At 35.4% G+C, this 16,554-nt stretch overlaps 1 protein-coding gene and 1 pseudogene across 1 annotated transcript; both read right to left on the bottom strand.

The window, feature by feature from the left end:
- Window positions 1-1,557: 1,557 nt before the first annotated feature.
- LOC120133070 lies at window positions 1,558-11,152 on the bottom strand (annotated as a pseudogene).
- Window positions 11,153-12,562: 1,410 nt separating this feature from the next.
- On the bottom strand, window positions 12,563-15,790 carry LOC120133334 (endoglucanase 11-like). The gene is made up of 4 exons (XM_039149943.1): window positions 15,490-15,790; window positions 14,998-15,411; window positions 14,658-14,912; window positions 12,563-13,241 (listed from the first exon to the last, which is right to left on the bottom strand). The coding sequence occupies exons 1-4, from the start codon at window positions 15,733-15,735 to the stop codon at window positions 12,591-12,593; spliced, it is 1,566 nt and encodes a 521-aa protein (XP_039005874.1). The 5' UTR covers window positions 15,736-15,790; the 3' UTR covers window positions 12,563-12,590.
- Window positions 15,791-16,554: the final 764 nt, after the last annotated feature.

Here is a 16,554-nt window from a genome sequence, read left to right as displayed (position 1 = left end):
GATAGATTCTCCGTTTGAAGAGGAAAGATTTATTGGATTTCTACACAATTGAAGAAAGACTAAGTTCACCTCTTTGAAATTAAATAAAGATGAAATTAGATTCATGCATCATATTTAGACATTTGCAAAATAGGTGCATTTTCATCCATTTTATCCATGTTAAATATTTGAAAGGAAATTCAATGATTTTAGCAAAGATTCGAATCCATTATTCGATGGATCAACATTTCCAGAAAGAGTTCATAATGAGAAGAACTCATATGAAGAATGAAGAATAAATTCATAATGAGAAGAATTTGTTCAAACCTTTTGTTTGAATTCATCATTCGATGGATCAACTTTTCCAGAGAAGTTCATAATGAGAAGAACTCATCTGAAGAAGGAATAAGAAATTCATAATGAGAAGAATTTATTCAAACCTTTTGTTTGAATTCATCATTTGATGGATCAACTTTTCCAGAGAAGTTCATAATGAGAAGAACTCATCAAAAGAAGGAAGAAGAAATTCATAATGAGAAGAATTTGTTCAAACCTTTTGTTTGAATTCATCATTCGATGGATCAACTTTTCCAGAGAAGTTCATAATGAGAAAAACTCATCTGAAGAAGGAAGAAAAAGTTCATAATGAGAAGAGCTTGTTCAACCTTTTGCATGACTCTATCACAGAAGGAGATAGATCAACATCAACTTTTCCAGAGAAGTTCATAATGAGAAGAACTCATCTGAATAAGGAAGAAAAAGTTCATAATGAGAAGAGCTTGTTCAACCTTTTGCATGACTGTATTACAGAAGGAGATAGATCAACATAAACTTTTCCAGAGAAGTTCATAATGAGAAGAACCCATCTGAAGTAAAAGAAGATGTTCATAATGAGAAGAACTTGTTTAATTTTTTTTTACTCAATAGATCGACTTTTTCAGAGAAAGTTCGTAATAAGAAGAATGTATTTGAAGAGGAAGAATTTGTTCAACCTTTTGCTAGATTACATCACAAAAGGAGATAAATTGTCATCCCCCAGTGAAAAAGTTCATAATGAGAAGAACTAATCCCAAAGAAGAATTTGTTCAACATTGTCATCATAATCAAGTGAAGTCAAATAAAAAAACTTATTATCTTTTCTTCTTTGCCCTATTCTTGTTAACACAAGAATAAGCAAAGATGGGCTGCTGAAGATACGTATTTTTTATTTGAATATTATTTATATTTTATTAGTATTATTATTATAATTATTATAATTATTATATTTTTTATTATTAATAATATTATTACATATTACATGCCTAAATTACAAACCCAACCCAGAATCGGCCCAGACCAGATAGAAACCCTAAACATTTAAGGTTTCAGCTAAGGTTTTTAAACCCTAGCTCCAGCCGCCGCCTCAAGCTTCCAGAAGCCACAGGCGCCGTTCATTGCCGACACTCCACTGCCAGGTGACCCAACCCGATGCTGCCGATGGTCTACTCTACCACGACGCCTCAACTGAAGGCTCCAGAAGACCCAACTGCCCCTCCACGTCGCTGCTCTAGGGGTGAGTCACCATAATAGTTTGGTGACTCACCAAACGGCCACCCTATTAACCGGTCCGAGACAAGCGCCGGTAATGGCTATAAAGCCATCAACCGAACCTACAAAAAATAGAGAGAGCAAGAAAGAGCATGAGAATAACCAGAAAACAGAGAGTAATCCAGCAAACTAAACGACAACCACAGTAGTAAATCGAAAGCAAAGAGAGAAGAGAGATAGAGACTTACCATCAGAGGACCTCGAAACGTCACCGGAGAACAAAAATACCGAAGGTATAAACCTTAGATCTAGGAAAATCCATGGCTCTTTAGGGTAAAAAAGGGTTGGAATCAAGTTTAGGGTATTCGGATCTAGTATTTGGGAAATTTTGGGGTTTTCTGACCACCGACGACGGTGGTCGGCGGTGAGGTTAACGACGGCAAACATCTGCCGGCTGGTGATCGACTTCCCTCCGGTGAGGGAAGCTAGAGAGAAACCAGAGAGAATTCTTCTCTCTCGGTTTTTAGAGAGAGAAAAAGAGACAAATCAGAAAACCAACCATTAAGGCCGGTTAAAAGGGTTTAAATGCCCCTCCCCGAACGACGTCATTTTGGGGAGGGGTTTGTTTGTAATTTATTAAAAGTTAAATCCCGTCCGCAGTCCAGTAATTTTGTAATTTTATATTATAGTCACTGGAATCAATTTTATAATCATTTTAATTTGGCCTCTTAATCTTATTTAATTTATAATTTAGTCATTAGCATAATATATATGTTTTAGGCAAACAACCGATTTAGCCATCATAATTTTATTAATTAATATTTTAAAACCCCGAAAAACATATTTCAATTCATTTTATTTTGATATATGATTTTTATATAATTTTAGTTTAGTCACTAAATTAATAAATAAGGAAAATAGCATGTTCAGTCACTTTAATTTTAAATAATTAATTATGAATTAGGTATTTAATTTTAGTATGTTATAATTTAGTCATTAATTATTTTATTTATTACAAGTTTTATTGCTTTTATGTTTTAAATATATAGTTTTTAATTTCATTTATTTTTGTAGTTGATTTAATTTGCAATATATTATTATTATTAATATATGTATATCGTAAATAACATTTATTTATTTTATATTTTATAAATTTTTTTTATTAAAAAAATATAATAATAATCCTATTTTAATAATATTAATGAAAAAGTTTGTCTTAAAGTACCTAGAAGTTTGTTTTCTAATATTTTTTATCCTATAAAATATATTAATTTTTAAAGAAATATTTTATTAATATTTATTTATTTTTTAATATAAAAGAAAAGAGCTATCTTAAAGCAACTAGAAACATTTTTCTGATATTTTTAAATAAATAAATATCTTATTCATATTTAAATTAATATATTTTCATAAAATTATAAATTTGAAATAACAATATTATAAAATAAATATATCTTTGAATTTTTAAATTTCAGATAATAGAGACAATTTATAATTAATGAGTACCAAATTTGGGGCGTTATAGGGGTACTAATCCTTCCCTAAACGTAATCGACCACGAATCCTATTTTACTAAAATTTTTGGTTATACACAGATCAATTTTATCTTTTAAATTATGTTTTATTCAAAACTATTTTAAAAGATTGCTTTTTTAGGTATTTGACCTACCTAACCTCAAAAGGTTAATGGCGACTCCCAAAAATATTTTTTAAAAATCATTTATTTATTTGTTTTATTTTTTACGCCAAGTAAAAATTCATGCCCGGACGAAAATCGGTTACGACAATTTCATTGTTCAAGGTCTCCAGCTCCTTCTCTCCAGACTCAGGTCTGATAGGAAGATGCGTTTTGTACTGATGTCTCGACGCAAGGATCAGAAAAAACCAATAAATTTAGAAATCCTAACGCTGCAAGTAACTAGTAAAAGTTGTTTAACTTCCCTTTGTTCAGGTTGCTTCTCAGCCAGCTCTTTTTCATCACATGATCGATGATAGACACCAGTAAACTGCTCATGAAGAACCCCATCGAAACGGTGCTCAGGAAAAGCCATGTGTTCATCGATTTCATTCGATCCGGTGCCTCTTTGATAAAGAACTCAAGCTGTCCAACATAAGCAAAAGCTTCCCCAGTACCCACTAGAAAGAATTGAATGAGTAGCCAAAAGGCACTTATTTTGAGTTTTTCTGAACATCAATTTCCCTCCTTTGTTTCTTAACAACAGCAGCACCCACTATTGCAGCTATAGAGAAAACGAGTCCAATTCCAATCCTTTGGAGGCTTGTGATTCCTTGGACATTATTGGTAAGTTTTTGAGCCAAGGGGACAAACGCTTTCTCATTGAGGGTAGTGAATAGGAGAATTGTCATGATGAGAAAAACAGAGAAAGAACCTGCGGGGATCACGAATGAACCAATTGTCTGGTGCATGATGGTTGCTTGATGAACTGTGAAAGTTGTCATTTGGGAGTAGATTGTCCAGAAGAGGATACAAGTAGACCAAATGGGAAGTAACGACCATTTTCACCTCCTCAACTTGTGTTACAGTCGATACCATGCCGGTAACACAATTGTCATCTAACACTGTAGCTTTGTCAATGTTGGGAAATAAAGGAATAACGAGTAATTTCCCTATAACCAGATTAGTGAGTATGCGAAATAAAAGCAGAAAAATAATACTTGAAATTGATAACGGAGTTCAGCCAATTATGCCTACGTCTCCGGACTGCTGCAGATCTTTTACTAAGAGAGAAAATATACAGATGTTTACAAAACACTTACTACTCACAAGAAAGCTCTCTAGTATTGGGAGAAAGAAATGATTTTGGGATGATTTTGAAGTTAAATGGGCTAGGGTATTTATAGTTGAAACTTGAAGACTAATCTTATAAATACCTTAAAGTATATAGGGACTAAAAATGTAATTTCTCTATTTTTATTTTCAACAGATATTAACCAAACTTTGAAAACCATTCAGCCCCCTTTGTTGAAAACTCATTCGACAGTGCCTACCCTTTTTATTTTACAATCTCCCACTTGAAGACTGATTTTAATCTGTCTTCACACCTCGATCAATGCAGCAGCATTTCTAGTATCGTTACTCTAGCATGCCAATTGAAGTTAAACACAACTTCAATTTGTTCGTAGTCACCGTCTTCGTTAACATGTCTGTCGGATTTTGAGCTCCACTGATCTTTTCAAGTTTCAAAATCTCATCTTCCAGAAGAATCCGGATAAAATGATATTGTAATTGTATGTGCTTCGTCCTGGAATGAAAAGACGGATTCTTTGCTAGATGGGTAACACTTTGACTGTCGTAATACAAGGCATTGTTTTCTTATTTCTTGCATAACTCTTCCAAGAAACTTTGGAGCCAAACCATCTCCTTGCTGGCTTTCGTAACAGCGACATATTCTGCTTCAGTTGTGGAGAGAGCAACTATCTTCTGTAGTTGAGAAACCCAACTCACTGCAGTACCTCCTAGAGTATAGACATACCCTGTAGTGCTCATTCTAATGTCAACATTTTCGGCTAAATCTGCATCTACATAGTCTGTCAGTATCGTATCTCCACCTTTGAAACAAAGTGTTTTGTTTATAGTACCTCGCAAATATCTGAGGATCTATTTGACTACTTCCCAGTGTACCTTATCCGGATTATTCATGTACCTGCTAACAGCTCCCACTACATGAGCAATATCTAGTCTGGTACAAACCATATCATACATCAGACTTCCAATTCATGAGGCATACGACACCTTCACCATGTGTGCACGTTCTTCCTCTGTCTTTGGTGATTGTTCTTTGGAGAGTCTAAAATGAACACCTGAAGGTGTACTTACTGGTTTAGCATTTTGCATGTTGAACCTGGAGAGTACTTTGTTGATGTACTCAGCCTGTGATAACATCAAAGTCTCCGACTTTGTGTCTCTCTTGATCCTCATCCCAAGAATCTGCTTTGCAGCGCCCAGATCTTTCATCGCAAACTGCTTCGATAATTTTAGCTTCAAGTTTATAATCTTTTGCATGTCTGAGCCTGCAACGAGCATGTCATCAACGTAGAACAATAAAATAATAAAGCTGTCGTCGAACTTCTTGATGTAGCAATAATGATCTGCTTGCCATCTGGTAAAACCACTGCTACTCATAAAGTTATCGAACTTCTTGTACCACTGTCTAGGAGCTTGTTTTAAACCATACAAGCTCTTCTTCAACCTGCATACCAGGTTTTTCTTGACTGCCTCTATGAAGCCTTCTGGCTGCCTCATATAGATTTCTTCCTCCAAATCACCATGAAGAAAAGTTATCTTTACATCTAACTGCTCAAGATGTAAATTCTCTGCAGCTACAATTTTCAACATCAGTCTGATTGTAGACAGTTTTACGACTAGATAGAAAATTTCATTGTAGTCAATATTTTTTTTTTGCTGAAAACCTTTGACAACCAATCTTGTTTTGTAGCGTTTGCTCCCATCATGCTCTTCTTTGATCCTGTAAATCCACATATTATGGATTACTTTCTTGCTTGGTGGTAATTCATCTAATTCCCACGTCTGATTGGACATAAGCGAGTCCATCTCATCTTTCATGAAAGAATCCCACTTGACTGAAACTGTCACCCTTCATTGCTTCATCATAGCACTCTGGTTCACCATTGTCAGTCAGCAACAAGTAGTGCAAAGAAGGCGAATAACGCTGGGTTGGTTTGGGAATTCTGGAGGAGTGTATCAGTTCTAGTGTGCCTTGTTCTTCTTGAACTGCTTCAGGACTGATCTGGATATCATTTCCAGAAATCTCCTCGAACTCAGCAAATTCTTTTGTTTCAGCTTCGGTATTGGAGCTACTTGATTCTATTGACCTGTCTTTGTACATCACATTCTCATTGAAAATGAAATCTCTGCTTATGACGATCTTTCGATTTTCGTAGTCCCAAAACCGATAACCAAAATCATCACCACCATAACCAACAAAGATACATTTGTTCGACTTGGCATCAAGTTTACTTCTTTCAGCAGAGTTTATGTGTACATAAGAAATACAACCAAAGACTCTTAAGTGTGAAAGGCTTATTTCTTTCTTGCTCCAAAGTTCCTCTGGTATTTTACCATCCAAAGGAACTGAGGGCCCACGGTTGATCAGGTAAGCTGCAGTGTTTATAGCTTCAGCCCATAGAAAATTTGGGAAATCCGGCATGTATCCTCATGCTTCTGGCACGTTCATTCAGAGTTCTGTTCATGTGCTCTACTACGCCATTATGCTGCGGTGTCATGGGAATTGTTGTCTCCATCTTAATCCCATTATTTGCATAGAAATCTCTGAATCTATTGTTTCTGTACTCTCCTCCATTATCAGACCTCAACCGCTTGACTTTCAAACCAATCTCATTTTCCATCATGACCTTCCATTTTCTGAAGGTATCAAAGACTTCTGATTTCTTCTTCAGAAAATAAACCCACACCTTCCTTGTAGAATCATCGATGAAGGTGACATAATATAATGAGCCTGCAAGAGATAGAACTGGAGATGGTCCCCATACATCAGTATGAACCAACTCTATCTTTTCAGCCTTTGGTGTCTTGCCAATCTTTGCAAAACTGACTTTCTTTTGTTTGCCAAAGATGTAATCCTCGCATAGTCCGACATCTACATTCTTTAGATCCGACTCTTTTTGACAAAAGTATCTTCATCCCTTTCTCGCTCATATGGTCAAGCCTTTGGTGCCATATGTTTGATTTTCCATCAGCATCTGTTACTGCAATGATATTATCTAAATTTAAGGTTATATAGAGAGTACCAGTTTTCTTACCATGAGCAATGACGAATGCTCCTTTGGTAATATTCCATTCACAACCTGAAAAGGTTGTACTATATCCTTCTCCATCAAGCTGTCCTACAGAAATCAAATTTCTTTTGAGGCCAAGAATATGTCTCACTCTTGTCATCTTCCAGGTGGTCTGGTTTGGAAACTTTAATCAGATGTATTCTTTTCCGATGATCTTCAATGTTTCATCATTAGCTAGATTAACCTTCCCAAAATCACCACTGACATAGTTCTCCATGATTTCTTGGCATGGGGTGGAGTGGAAAGATACGCTTAATTCAAGATCCTTGATTCAATCGGACTGTTAACACTTAGAATCATGGCATCACCTGTCTCCTTTGTCATGTTGGCAGATTCCTGTGCGCCGGTATCTTTCTTCGGTGCTCGGCAATCTCTTTTAAAGTGACCCTTCTTGTCACAATTATAACATGTAAAATCTTTCTTTCCCGTTCTTAATTTTCCCTTTCTAGATTTGGATCTGCCACGATTTGAATTTCTTTCTGAAGTTATCCCTCTAGACTCTGTGTGCAAGGCTGAGGAGGTTGATGCTTCACCTGATTCTCTCTGTCAAATTTCTTCACTCAATACCAGATCTCGAACATCGTCGAATTTCAATTTGCTATTTTTCGACGAGCTTCTGGCTGCTGTAACAGTAGCATTCCAACTGTCTGGTAGAGATGATAAGAGAATTAAAACTCGAACTTCATCATCAAATTCAATTTCCACGAAACTTAACTGGGTTCTGATTGTGTTGAGTTCATTTAGGTGTTGAGCCACTGATGCCCCTTCCGCCATCCGCAAATTGAATAGTCGCCTCATCAAGTGAACTTTGTTTGAGGCCGATGGCTTCTCATACATACTGGAGAGAGCCGCCATAAGACCCGCCTTGGTCTTTTCCTTTCCTATGTTGAAAGCAACATTGTGGGATAACGTCAGTCGGATAACTCCGAGGGCTTATCTATCGAGAAGAGCCCAATCTTCATTCTTCATGCCCTCTGGTTGCTTTCCTGAGAGAGGTTGATATAGCTTTTTCTGGTACAAAAAATCTTCATTCTGCACCTTCCAAAAGCCAAAGTCCACACCATCGAACTTCTCAATTTTCACATTCCCTTCGTCTACAGCCATCGCTCCCACTCGAATCTGGCTTCGTTTGGATCGTTTCTGACAATTCTTGCGAACCACCATGTATTAGAACACATCTGTCGATAAATTCGTATCGCCGATAAAAACATTTACTATTCACAAAATTCATTATTCATGAGAATAGTAATGAATAGGAATGAATAGCAAACTCGCAAAAAATTGACAAAATTCACAACCAAAAGTTCTTATTACCAGTTGTTGGAAAATAAACGAGTAACGAGTAATTTCCCTATAACCAGATTAGTGAGTATGTGAAATAAAAGCGGAAAAAAAATACCCGAAATTGATAACGGAGTTCAGCTAATTATGCCTACGTCTTCAGACTGCTGCAGATCTTTTACTAAGAGAGAAAATTTACAGGTGTTTACAAAACACTTAGTACTCACAAGAAAGCTCTGTAGTATTGGGAGAAAGAAATGATTTTGGGATGATTTTGAAGCTAAATGGGCTAGAATATTTATAGTTGAAACTTAAGGACTAATCTTGTAAATACCTTAAAGTGTGTAGGGACTAAAAATGTAATTTATCTATTTTTATTTTCAACATACATTAACCAAACTTTGAAAACCATTTTTCAAAGTTTGGTGCCAAACTTTGAAAACCATTTTTCAAAGTGTGGTGCCAAACTTTGAAAACCATTCGACCCCTTTGTTGAAAACTCATTCGACAGTAACCACCTTTTTTATTTTACAATCTCCCACTTGAAGACTGATTTTAATCTGTCTTCACACCTCGATCAATGCAGTAGCATTTCTGGTATCGTTACTCTAGCATGCCAATTGAAGTTGAACACAACTTCAGTTTGTTCGTAGTCACCGTCTTCGTTAACATGTATGTCAAATTTTGAGCTCCACTGATCTTTTCAAGTTTCAAAATCTCATCTTCCAGAAGAATCCGGATAAAATGATATCGTAATTGTATATGCTTCGTCCTGGAATGAAAAGACGGATTCTTCGCTAGATGGATAACACTTTGACTGTCGCAATACAAGACATTGTTTTCTTGTTTCTTACCTAACTCTTCCAAGAAATTTTGGAGCCAAACCATCTCCTTGCTGGCTTTCGTAACAACGACATATTCTGCTTTCGTAATTATTCAAAAGGCTTGGATGAGAAGGTAGAGACCGATTTCTCTTCTTCATAGACAAAAACAAAACCCTCCATACGACAGTTAAAGGGCTTCCCATAGGCCTTTTTAACCTGTACCTGGGTATTCCACAAAGAAAAACAGCTACGACAACAACCATTGCTTCTGCTGAAATTCTATGTCCCACCCTCTCTCTACATTTTCTTGTACATATACCAACACAATCACGGAGAATAATGACCAAATACTAATGTCGAAATAGAACCTGTTGAAGAAGAAAATCATAGTCTTCCACTCATTGGGATCCTTGATGTCGAATTGATCGGAGCCGAAACCGGAGACATTAGATTTTATTCCTCTACCACCTAGTGCTATTGTGTACAATGTTGTATACAACAAAGCCAATTGTCGGTCGTTTGCCTTGATACACTTGTGATGCTGTCTTCTATAGTCATCTCAGGGAAGAGGCCCCATGTTTGGAATTGTTGTGGCCACTGTTAATAAAATCACTCCCTGGTGCAATATGATATAACTTTAGAAATAAACAATACACAATATCAACTTGCATTTATAGCTCATCTTAACTTGTAAAGCACGTAATAAGTTAGCAACTCACCAGAGCAGTTATTGATGCAGAGATTACAACTGTTAGGAATCGGCTAAGTTTCACATCGACCAAGAAACCTTCAAGGAGACCAAGCAGATTGAGAGTGCCCATGAAGTTGGCTACTATTGTTGCAGATTTCACCGCCAAAATATGCAGATTTCCGACCAAGTATGTCCCTAGGTTCATAGATATGCCCACCTCACATATCCTCTTCGAGAAATCACATCCTGCAGTACCAAAATTCCCATTCATATCAGCAAAGAGCACATAATCGATGAAAATAAAACCACACTAACTTGTGAAGTTCATTATAAGAACCTAAGATGAGCCCTGCAGCAAGCCATCCACCAGTTCTCTACTTATCTACCGGATTTCCCCCAATAATCGACGGCAACTTCATGATTCGAGTCATCTCTCTCACCATGGCTTACAACCAAAACCTATTGGACATCCAAAGCAAAATTCATGAAGCAAATAAAAACATCTAACTAAGCTAATGAAAATTTAATCAGAAGGTTAACTATACCATGTTTGAAACTCAGAAATGAGAAGATAAAATATTGTAAAGGGGAAACTGAATGACAGAAGTGCATGAATGAGGGATTGGGAAAGATAAGTATAATAAAGGCCAAGATTCCACTGCATGTAGTTTGTTTAAGTTAGGCATGCATAAGCTATAAAAATTATAGAAGTTAGTCATTTTGGTGTGATTATCATCCTTAGTCATTTTGGTGTGATTATCATCCTGTGGTGCTACCAAATTAGAAACGACAACCCATGTATTCCTATAATAGTATTAAGGGATATAATAGGAACGATAGACAATTTCGTGGATTTCGTATTGCGTCCACTCCAATTAGGACGGGGATGGATATACGTTTAGTTGGTAGTGAGCGGGTGTGGATGTAAAAAGTCATACCATCATGAGTAATGGGTAGGTGATAATTTTAATACCTTACCTGCTCCGCATCCGCCCGCCCTACATCTGTCCATTAACTAATTACTCACCATATAAATTTTGGACTATTATGAATTTAGGTATAATTTCAGAGAATATCCTATAAATCTTAAGATTTTATAGGACACGACTTTTAATTTAACCAAATGTTAGGGTACAAACTCAATTAATCTTTGGTTTATTTTATTATACTTCTTAATGGATGTGTTTGTTTTATATTTTGTTGCTCATGTACTCTATGAGGTTTCTTTCAAGCGGTATAGGCTGATATAGACAAATACGAGATATGTGATGGATATCTAGTTGAATAGTGGGTGTGCGGGTGTATTTGAGGATGTATCTACGTAGGTGGGTGTGAATTATTAAAAATTTATGAAAATAATATAATTAATATTTTATTTTAAATAATCTATCTTTAAATTTTTAACTAATTTATAATTATACGTTGAGTCTTTTAGAATTTTAAATTTTTATAAATTAAATTAACGGTGTTTAGCGATGCTCATCGAGCGTTGTAGAATCTTCCGATTAATATTTTATTTTAAATAATTTACCTTTATATTTTTAACTAATTGATAATTATATGTTGAATCCTTTAAAATTTTAATTTTTATAAATTAATAATGCTCAACGTTGTTCATTGTTAGTGGTGTTCAGCAGTGCTCGTCGAACATTATAGAATTTTTCTTATTTAAGGGTTGGAGATTATGCCTCGTTTAGGTTTTGATAATTTGTTTCTTTCAAGAAAAAGTATAAAGACCTCTCTTGATAGAAAAATAAGTAAAATGATAATTCTTTGTAATATTTTTTAATAATACGGGTGGATATAATCTAATATTTGTTTAAAATTCTTTTAATTATTGATAACGTACACGCACATTATATATACATCTACTTGATCTTAGGACTTTCAAAGAGAATAATATTCTCTTTAACCACTAAAATTACTCAATATTAAGAACTAATTCACAAATCATCATCTTAAAATATTTTCAAATTTTTATATAAAATTTTCTAGGACCTAATTGAACAAGGTAATACATTTTTAAGGACTTTTAAACGTTGATTCCTAATTACTATAGGTATTCCATCGTAAAATTAGGAGGTTCGGTTTGAGATATCAAATTATAATTTTTCTATTAATCTATAATAAGATAATATAAGATTAAATATGATTTTTAATCATTTGACATTGAACGTTTATATTTGATATTCATGGTGCTCGAAAATATAATAAAAATGAGAATAAATACTGCACTTCCCCTGTACTTTGTTCAAATATTGAATTTTTGTAGTTCATGTCTCTCGCTATTATTAACATTCAACAAAAACAAAGATACAATAAAAGTGGGGCTTGAACGCCTCCAAAGACCCAATAAAACAAAACAAAATAAAAGTGTTTTAAAATTCTTTCTCACTGACACTATTTTTTCCTCTTGCTTTTTGTTCTCATTGATATTTATATATATTTTTCTAATAAGAGGCAGCCCATTCTGGTTCATTGTTTTCCTCTAGTTGTAACAATTTAGCGAAAACCCCAACTAATGGAGCCGTATTATACGTGCAAGCCTCGGTTTGCATGTAATTATCTCTTTGGTCTCCAAAATTATCTTCATTATCAGGTCCCCCGACCACCGCTCCGACCAACACGTTAGGATTCGGCTCAACTCGATTGTACCAATGGTCATAACCTTGGGTGCACCCAATGAACCCTTTATTATCCCTGTAGGACACTATTGAGGCACCCCTGTGGTGAACTCTGGTGGGATATTTCGAACCATAACCCACTAAATAACTCATCTCCATGGGATTTGAACCTAATATGTAACCAACTTGAGATTTGACAAAACCAAGGATCTCTTCGCGGTCCACCGTTCCAGCAGGACAGCGGAGGATTAGGTTCGAGTCTTGGAGGAAGTCAGAGTAGATGGTGAGAAGGAATGCCGCCGTGGTCACGTATTGCATGTTGTTCCATTGCCGGATGTATAGAAGACCTCCCGGGGTTCGATCGACGTTGTCGGTACCGTTGTTTTTGTTGAGACACGAGCATAGGTAGTACTCGGCCTTCGATCGGTATTGCTTCAGAATATGAGCGTGCTGCTTGTGTTTTTCTTTCTTCAGCAGCTGCAATGGAAAATTCAGAACATTTTCTCCTTTAATTAAGGAAACCATAATTAGATTATAAATAAAGGGTTGGGATGTTTTGAGAATCTAATTTAAACATATCACAAAAAAGTAAAAAGGCATTCGAAGCCCTTGTACTTTTAAAAAAAATTCAATGTGACCATTGTATTATTTTTTCTCTCATTATAGCCCTCCAACTCAGAAAATAAGTCCAATGTGACACTTTGACCAACGTTTTTCGACGTTGACCATTACGATGATGAAGTGGCAGTTTACAGTGCTGATGTGGCGGTTCAAATAACATGACATATAGGCTAAACTGGTAAATCAAACATGGCAAATAGATTATCATGTCAGTATCGTGGATCGTCCTGTCAACACAGTGAACTGTCACGTCAGCACTACAACTGTCAACCGAAGAAAAACGTTGGTCAAAGGTCCACATTGAACTTATTTTCTGAGTTGGAATGTTACATTGACTGAAAAATAATACGAATGCCACATTGATTTTTTTCAAAAATATTATTTTATCTAAAAGGTCTAAATTCGAATTATTATATTTATAAATTCATAATTCATTTGGTTTGGCAGTTGGAATAAGTCAAGTATGATCTACCTACAAGAACCCCCAACGTTTTTATATTTCTCTTTAGACTTTCATATTATAGTTTAACTATTTTTTTGGTTAGTTTTCCATCTTCATATCTCGTCTGATTTTGGAGAATGGGGGAATTATTCCACTAGATGTAAGCCAAGTGGCATTAATCTACTGGGCATTCAAAGGCAGCGAATTCTGCTATTGAAATCTAAAGAAGGTTCCTTAATTACACATCACTCCATCAGAGTTCTGCTATTGAAAAAAATCAAAATAAAATAAAATAAAATAAAATAAAATAAAAGTGGAAGTGGAAGTGCATGTTTCAAAGCTAAGCTATTATCACATCTTTGAATCTAGGAAAAAGCAAAACCCATCAAGATTTGAGTGAATCTAGGAAAGAGCATTTAATGGGTAACTTTGGACAATCCAATTAAATTTAATTTATGATAGCTTTTAGTTTAAAATATTATTTTATGCAATCTAAAAATACAAATAATGATAATAATTTTAGTTCAAATAAAACTGTTATATTATAATAGATTTTAATCTAAAATTTTATTTTTATCCTAAAAATTACATGATTAACAATAATTTAAATTATAACAAAAAATATTTTGACCATAATCTTTTTAAATTATGGTCGATATAATAATACAATTCATATAATTTATTATTGAGTGTAATATTTTTAATTTTAACTTAAAATATTATCTAATTCGTTATAAAAAGTATGTTATTAATAAATCTTTTTATTAAAAACGATTTGTACTAATTTTAATCGATTATGTTTTAGATTTTGGAGTGAAGAGAGAGAGTACCTTAGAGGCCATAATTTGAACACCGGCATATTTAACATCCCAGCTGAACTCGGAAATGGACCAACCAATGCCACCAAATGAAGCAGCATTGTCCAAAACATAATTCAAGTATTCCTCCTTGTCGGTGGCCTCGTAAAGCCATGCGGCGGCCCACAGCAGCTCATCCATATATCCGCTCACCGACGCATAGTAGCTCTTCACCACCGCTACGCTTCCATCGTATTTCCCTCTGTACTTGTCCCCAAACTCAAACAGCTAAGTAAAAACCAAAAACCCAATTTCAATATTTAATAATCATGGAAGATAATTTGTAAGTTAACTAGGGTGATCTTTGGGGTACCTCTTGGGCGTGGTGCAAGAGTAAGAGAGAGTAATGTGGGTTTGTTTTCTTGAACACGATCGATGCGGCCGCCATTGCCGCCGCCGTCTCTCCCGCCAGATCCGATCCCGGATTATTCTGATCGATCTTATAGGCTTGGCGCGAGGTCGTCATGTCCTCGGGGCGTTGCCAACAGTAATGGTCAGTGTCTCCATCGCCCACCTCTGCCCATAGTACACTGGGGCTGGTGTGTGCCTTAATGAAGTAATCCGTCCCCCATTTAATAGCCTCTAAAGCATGCTCCAATTCTCCGGCAACGGCGATTTCGTTGTGGAATTGGATGACACCCCAAGACAACATTGTTACGGTGAAAGCCATCGGGAGTCCAAACTTGACGTGATCTCCGGCATCATAATATCCCCCCACTAAATCCACCTACAATAACAGATAACTTTTAACTTAGAATTCAAAAGAAAAGAAGAAAAAGTCAGTTTGTTGGGAAACAATACATACTCCTTGTTCCAATCCGTCGGTGAGGCCAGAATGGTCGCGCCAAGTGACGCGTTGGTTGTAGGGTAGACGACCGGATCGTTGGGATTCGAAGTAAAGGAGGCTCTTGGTTAATGCTTCGGCATAATCAAATGGTTGAACTGCTCTTGCTGTTATGGAAATGGTGAAAAGAGCAGCAGACAAGAGAAGAAAGGTCCAATGGCAGGCGAATCTGGGGGTATTTTGATAATGCTTCATCTTCTTCCCCATTGTTTCCTTCCCTCCTAAACTAACTTTATATTTGTACTAATGTAGAGTGAAGGAAACATGAATTCTTAATTAAAGTATACACTCTGTAATCGAAGGCCATTTATGTATTATACTCTAATAATAAAAATTAAAGTATATATCGATGTTCATTACTCGTAAGCTTTACGGTTATGGTGTGGAGCTGAAAATTACAGTGCCCAATATGAAATCTTTTCCATGATATAAGAAAATGAAATATTTTCATTCGTGGCCATGAAAACAGACAATCCCATTGTATGATAGCAATTGTATCTGCACTGCCCGATAAAGTTAAACATGTTTTCCATGCCATTTCGCCTTTTCTTTCCTCTTTTTTTTTTGTCTTTTTCAATATTAATTTAACTAATTAATTAAAGCAAATTTGTAATCCTACCAAATTGTTTTTGCTGACAAGTGTTTTTTAAAAATTAGTTGATGTATCAGTTTGAATTCATTAATTTTTCCACATAATAATAATTTATATTATTTTTACGATATTTTTCAAATTTTGATAACACTAGAAAATTAATTTGCACGAGTACGTTTCAGGTGAAACATGGTGAATGGTGCTTGAAGAACAAAACGGGAAAACATTTTATTCATGGTTAGTCCAAAATCTGTCGGTCGAAGTTCCTCCACCCTCCACGTGTCGACGCACAAAACTATTGCGGTCAGCAGCCACTCAGTTAGGTCAGATTATAGTTTCATATATAATAGCAAAATGATTAATAAATCATAAATATATACGAGATGAATTCATATTTAAACTTAAATACTATATTATTTTAAAGAAAACAACTA

This window comes from Hibiscus syriacus, unplaced genomic scaffold (assembly GCF_006381635.1).
Source record: "Hibiscus syriacus cultivar Baekdansim isolate YM2019G1 unplaced genomic scaffold, ASM638163v2 tig00001732_pilon, whole genome shotgun sequence".
In the NCBI taxonomy this organism is placed as follows: Eukaryota; Viridiplantae; Streptophyta; class Magnoliopsida; order Malvales; family Malvaceae; genus Hibiscus; species Hibiscus syriacus.
Note: the sequence above shows the minus strand (reverse complement) of the source record. Positions and strands in the feature narration are given on the sequence as shown.

What these genes read in the sequence shown, in the direction of transcription:
- LOC120133334 (XM_039149943.1), bottom strand. Translation starts at nt 15,735, where the DNA reads ATGGGGAAGAAGATGAAGCATTATCAAAATACCCCCAGATTCGCCTGC. An exon ending in CCGACGGATTGGAACAAGGA is followed by an intron (nt 15,412 to 15,489) that starts GTATGTATTGTT and finishes CTGTTATTGTAG; the next exon opens with GTGGATTTAGTGGGGGGATA. An exon ending in TTCAAATTATGGCCTCTAAG is followed by an intron (nt 13,242 to 14,657) that starts GTACTCTCTCTC and finishes TTTCCATTGCAG; the next exon opens with CTGCTGAAGAAAGAAAAACA.